This window comes from Rattus norvegicus, chromosome 1, assembly GCF_021556685.1.
Source record: "Rattus norvegicus strain SHRSP/BbbUtx chromosome 1, alternate assembly SHRSP_T2T, whole genome shotgun sequence".
NCBI classification, from domain to species: domain Eukaryota; kingdom Metazoa; phylum Chordata; class Mammalia; order Rodentia; family Muridae; genus Rattus; species Rattus norvegicus.
This window is the reverse complement of record NC_141534.1, coordinates 108,803,261-108,809,583: the sequence shown is the minus strand read 5'-3', so window position 1 is coordinate 108,809,583 and position 6,323 is coordinate 108,803,261. Positions and strand designations below refer to the sequence as shown.

Below are 6,323 nucleotides of genomic sequence, written 5' to 3'. Positions count from 1 at the left end.
CACAGAACAATGCCAAGATACTACTCATCCCCCACCCTCCCCCTCCCGACTCTAAACACACACACACACACACACACACACACACACACACACACACACACACCACTAGGGAAGTGAGACCCACTGAAACAAGTACAAGTATCAGCACAGCCAGAGAGCCAGCCTAGTGCCAAGATGCCTGAGCCAAGATGACTCTGACCCAGGCTGTGAGGACAACCAGGGCTCCTGGCACCATGCCTCCACCCCCTGTCTGGGACAGGCACGTGCCACACAGGCAGACAAGTTAGGAAACCAACAGACCTTGGGTTTTAATTTAATTTTATTTTTTTCACATGGGCAGTAGAGGATGGAGTTACCCCATCCTTACTCCGCTTGCATTGACTGTGCCTCGGGTCTTAAGACCCTAAAGTGTCATTTAGAACTCACTCCCAGAGCAGGAAGAAAGCATTGTTGGTGGGCTAGGGGAGGGCCCCAGCTCCCAGCCAGGTTAAGCACCCCTCAGGAGCTCTCTGAGGCCTGCCGCTTTAAGTCTTTTGCAGACAGCAGGACAAAGTCATATAGCTGGAGACTGGCCCCTTCCTTTGGCATGGTCCACCCTAGCCCTGGGGACAGAGGCTGAGGGTGATGGAACGAGGGTGAGAGAAAAAGGACCCATCTGAAACCATGGTACCCTCAAGCTTCCAGTCCAACAAAGTGCCCTCTACTACTTCTCATGGACACCCATTCACCACTTAAAAGACTTCAAGCCACAAGGCTGGACACAGAAGACAAGACTCCACCTTCAACCAGTCTTCCCAGTTGGGGAGCCTGGGGAAAGAGCTTTTCAAGCCTGCTTGTCCGTGGGTCATATTGGAGGAGAAAAGGTGGGAATGGAGGGGCCTGACATTGCCATTGGTCCTGGACATAAGAGATAGCCACACTCTTGCATCTAGAAAAAACAGAGGGGTCAAAAAGCACCATCACCTTCCAGGAGGGCTTTGCTAGTCATGATGGGGTGAGGGGATGTCTACCTCTGATCAGGTGAGGGATATGAGGCTGCATCTTTGAGCTCTCTGGGTCATCCTGGACTACCAGCTTTCCCAGGAGCTCCTTCAGCCTACCCTCCCTCCCCCTTCAAGCCTGCCACCTTTCCCAGAAGCTGCCTGCTGATCCAGGGCCTGCACACTCCCAAAATCTGGGCCCCAGCCGCAGGAGAAAGCTGAGCAGACCCGAGTCCCCTCAGGCGGCCTTGCTCAGCCTGTAGTCTTCCACCGGCTCCCGGCTCTCGACGGCCGACAGGGCGATGAACATCTGAGCAGCATAATAAGTGGACATGATGAGGGCTCGGGAGTAGGGCACGGGGAAGCAGAACTTGTTGAGGGCGATGGTCAGGTCGGAGAGGATGAAAAGCAGAGCGCCGACACCGGCTGCCAGCTCTGTCCACCGCCAGGCTGCCCCACCCAGCCGCAGCCCTGCCATAGCCCTCCAGCCCATGAAGCTGATAAGGGTCACGTAGACCCCCACTAGGTAGGTGAAAGCACCTGACAGCCTCGGGTAGAGGAGGGCATAGCACAGGCCTGACAGCACTCCGATCACCAGGCCTGTCCGAAGAGCCAGCGGCCGCATGCCAAAGGCCAAGGCATAGAGTATGTGTGCCACAGCAAACATCAGGAGACCTGCAAGTCAGAGAGTATAAAGAACGCTAAAGGACGGGCTGAGGATTTAGCTCAGTGGTAGAGCGCTTGCCTAGGAAGCGCAAGGCCCTGGGTTCGGTCCCCAGCTCCGGAAAACAAAAAAAAAAAAACAAAAAAAAAAAAAAACGCTAAAGGAAGGCTTTCATGGCTAACAAGTGTTCGAGAGAAGGGGGCTGGGGATGCCCAGCAGCTTTGTCCCCATGACTAAGAAGGGGTGAGAAGAGCTATAGTTTTATAAATTTTTTTTTTTTTAAGATTTTATTTTATTGTATGAGTACACTGTAGCTGCCTTCAGATACACCAGAAGAGGGCATCAGATCTCATTACAGATGGTTGTGAGCCACCATGTGGTTGCTGGGATTTAAACTCAGGACCTCAGGAAGAGCAGTCGGTGCTCTTAACCACTGAGCCATCTCTCCAGCCCAGAGCTATAGTTTTAAACTCACCGGCTCATACTCTCCCTTAAAGAACTGGTCCTACTTTAACAGAAGACCAAAGAGCCCAGCCTCAGAAACTCTCCCACCCCCTGTTCCCTCTTCTGAAGCCCCGTCCCTCCCTCCACCCCAGGACCCTCTTTCCTGCAACCCCGGGTACCCTCCCAGGCAACTCCTCTAACTGCTGACCATGTTCAAAGTATCCGGAGTCCTGCCAGATGAGGAAGGCATCGCCCACAGCGGAGAAGACGAGTCCCGCAAAGATGAGGGAGGCACTGGGGTGGGCCAGCAGGAATCGAAAGCCATGGGCCAGAAGAAAAAGCCAGAGGCAGAAGATGGGCAGGCACTTGATAAGGGCGCTGAACCAGGATGGGCTGGAGGAGGGCAGCCAGAGCACGAAATACACACAGGTAGCCTTAAAGAAGGGCACCAGCTTGGGCCCCTCGCTCTTCACCTGGAGGAGAGAGAACAAGGACAATATTCAGAGGTTGGGGCACAAAAGCTCATGGTGGGATCTAAAACCCTACACCTTTCCCCAAGGCTACAGTGCATACCCCAGCCCTACACCACTGAGAACAAAGAGTTCTGACAGAGAAACCTAGCCTGGCTGGCTCCAAGCAGCCAGCAGGATGTGAAAGACATTATCACCCTGAAGCTCAATTTACCGGGACAGGCAAGGGCTCCACTGTCCGGTCACCCTGGTCCACTCTAGGTCCTGGAACTTGGCCAACAGTGAACCAACAATAACTATTAGGATATTCCCTTCTGCAGCCTAGCGATGTTCCCTTCTGGCTTCCCCCCCCCCCTCCCCTCCTACAGGCAGCCCTTACCACCTCTCTCCCCGTCAGCCTGAGCTCCCAACTGTGTGGAACTGGAGTAAGGTCAGAGGGAAACCACAGAAATGCACTAACTGACCAACTCATGATCCAAGCTGTAGAGCCAGACTTAGAGCCCTGGCAACACCAGGTGAGTGCCAGGAATGTAGAAGTGACAGTACCCCCACCCCACAGGCTTTCTGTCCTGCCCAGTCTGCCCCTGACCTTCCACTCTACCTGTGTTAGACTAAAGGTGGCATCAAGGACAAAGAGAGGTGCTAGGGATGCTGGGAAGGGAAATAGATCTGTGTTGGGAGGAATAACCAGTGCTTGAAACACCAAAGATTTCCAGGGCTAGGAAAAGGGGGTGTTGGCCATTTCTTTCCCAGAGAACAAGAGCAACTTGAGGCACCAGAGACAGGAAGGGGGTGGGGAGGGCTTCTGATCTGGAGCCAGCAGACAGGCTGGGAGGAGATGGGGAACTGAGAGGGGGAAGTTGGCCAGCTGACTGGGTCTCAGCTGGATTAGGGGGAGGGAAGCTAAAGAAAGGTTTTACTCAAGGCCACTGCAGGCACACTCTGAGCTGGGGGAGGAGACTCTGCAGATGTTCTGTGGTCTCCTGAAGATCCTTCCCCTGGGTTCAGGGTTACTGAGCATGAACTGGAGCAGTTGGGGTTCCCTATAGGTTCACACTCCAACGAAAGTGCTTGGGCTGTGTGAGCAAGCTGTTCCACACAGGACACTGAGGAGACACTTAGATTCCCAGGCTACCAGGTACCTGATGCAACTAGGGAAGGGTAGGGAAGAGACAGATAGTGGGTCCAGGGTACAAGCCTGTTCTTGTTTTTTCAGAGGTTAGAGATGGGAGCACAGTTGACACTCCCTTCCCATGGAAACTCCCTTATCAGGGGACAGTCAGGGTGAGGGCATGGCCAAAGGGAGAAAACCTGAGGGGATGCCCAGCTCTACCTGTCAGCTCTCAGAAACATCAGCTTTGCTCCCCTCTCCCACTACTCCCCAGGCCATTATTTCCTAGAAGCTGGCAGTAGGTGGTGAAATCATGACAGAGAAGTCAGCCTTAGAAGTGTGAAGAGACAATTCAAAGGTGTGAGTTGAGAAAGTCTGAAAAGGAGGTCAAGTCAATAGAGAGAGGTCCACCTTCACCTGTCGCCTGAACAGCGTTCCTAAGACAGAGGTGTCACCTCCTGAAGATGAAACCAACTTGGAGCAAGATTCCCAGGAGGTCTGTCCCCCTGACCCCCTCCCTTCCCGCGCCCTCTCGAATGCTTCTCTGAGGGCCCACCACGCAAAACCCTACGGCCTGCAGCATCCAGTCCCAGGCCAAGACCCGTAGACCCGCTCCAGACACACATGGATCAACAGAGTCACGCTTCCGAGTCACGTGCACAATGTTTTCCTCCCTCCCGCGGGCAGACAGGGGGGCGCGCGGAGGAGGGGCGCTACGAGAGTGAGGAGCGAAGGACCGTGACAGCTGCCGCTTCCCCGGAGCGGACAGCAGCTTCCTCCGCCCCCCTCGGTTGCCCGGCTTGCCGCTGCCTTGTCCCAGGCCCGGGGGGGGGCTTGGCCGCGGGCTCCCGCGCTCGCGCACTCACCACAGTGACCGGAGACACCATGGCGGCGGCGGCTGCTGCTGCTGGCACCCGCTCCGGGTTGCACCGCCAGGACGCACCCAGAGCTAGGTGAGCAGACGACTGAACAAAGCTGGGGTGAAGCACAATACCTCCCGCGCGCCGGGCGCTTGGAGTACTGTCTGTGAACCCGACGACGTCACCACAAACCCAGCCAATGAGCGGGCCGGAGCCTCGTGTGGGCGGAGCCCGGTTGGCGGCGCCGACCGGGCTCCCTCTGTTTCTGGGCTGAAAAGGAGGCCCTCCCACCCTCTGAGCGTGGGCGTGGCTGAAAGGCCACGCCTCTTAGGGAGGCGTGCCAGGGCATCCCGGAACGTGACTGCGACCCCAAAGGTTGAGGAGTTAACTTGACTAAGAGACGACCACAACGCTGCCCTGGGAGTACAGGAGATGCATCTTGTCCTGATAAAAAGAAAGGCAGATTCTCGTCAACCTTTGAACGTACTATCTAGGCGGATGCAATTCCTTTACGATAAGGCTTTGACAGTGTAGTCACACCTCCCAATGGACACGAGAGGGTGAACAGACTCTCAACCTTCAGCCTGGTAAGAGATAAGTATCCAGGCACACGATGTACTATATAGACTCGTAGTAGCACTAAGCAAGCGTGGACACTTGTGCACTGAACAAATAAAGCTACAGAAAGGGAGCTGTGGGTTGACCGTCATCCCTCACCATACCACAAAAGCCAAGGAAGAAAACAAGCAGCAGCCTATATGTGGACCCCATAACAGCAACGAGTAAATAAATTACAGGCACTATGTTGCCTTGATCACACACCCCTCACAGCTGCAACAACAGTGACCAGAGGACTCAAAGGAATGTAAACTGACGGCCAGAAATGCAGTGTAATAGTTATAATACTTATAGGTTGGAGCATGTCTAGAAGTGTGTGTTCAGAAGTGGATGGACTGGCAAGGAGTCAAATGGACTGCAATGCAGCTGTGTTTGCTGCTTCCATGGCCTCTGCCTCTCTCACCTAGATTTCCTCAACTGTAAAATGCATGGGTGACCTCTAAGGCTCTCTGCTCAATCCAGACAAGTAGTGTAGGATAAAGAAAGGGAAAGGTACAAGAAAGGGAAGTACAAGTCTATCCTAGCAGTCTTCATGGAAATGCAGGTTTCCAAATACATCCGAAAGGGCAGGAATGTGGTCTGTGGTGTCAGCTGTTGGGAAGGCAAAGAGCTGGACCCCAGCCTCGTGCTGGCCAGGGAGAGACACACACTGAACTCTCTCCAGTGAGCCCTTCCTGGGGTCGTTCTCTTCATTTTCCTCCAGGCCTTCCCCAGACATCCTGGTCCCTAAACTACCAACCTAACTTCCCCTCAGAGAGGGACAGCCCTTTTCCTAGTGACAGTATTGACAACCTAAAATTCCAAATCGCATCCCAAAAAGGTGAGGGTCAAAGTTTGAGGGAGGGGAGTCACATGCCTAATCTCTAGGCATATTCATGAGGGATTTTTTGTTGTTGCTGTTGGGGGTTTTTTTCCTAGTTAGGAGCTTCTCACCTACATTATCCGAGGGAGAAATGAGAATGGCTGTCCCCAAGGCTTTGTCATATACACTATTACCAAATGTGTTGCTCGGAAAGAACATTGAACTGAGACATTGAACTGAGAGCAATATGGACTTGGCTCCTCCTTGCCTTGGACTTACCGGTGGTGTAATTGGGCATTTGCTACTCCATCTACAGGGCCTCAGTTTCCCATAAACAGGTTATAAAATCATACATTTATAAACCCTCCCCTTCA

General features: G+C 53.7%; 1 protein-coding gene across 1 annotated transcript; it reads right to left on the bottom strand.

Moving 5' to 3' along the window:
- Positions 1-301: 301 nt before the first annotated feature.
- On the bottom strand, positions 302-4,647 carry Tmem86a (transmembrane protein 86A). Its single transcript, NM_001135016.1, is given in 3 exon segments — positions 302-1,655; positions 2,297-2,561; positions 4,536-4,647. Coding segments are annotated over 3 exon segments (723 nt in total). The 5' UTR covers positions 4,557-4,647; the 3' UTR covers positions 302-1,218.
- Positions 4,648-6,323: the final 1,676 nt, after the last annotated feature.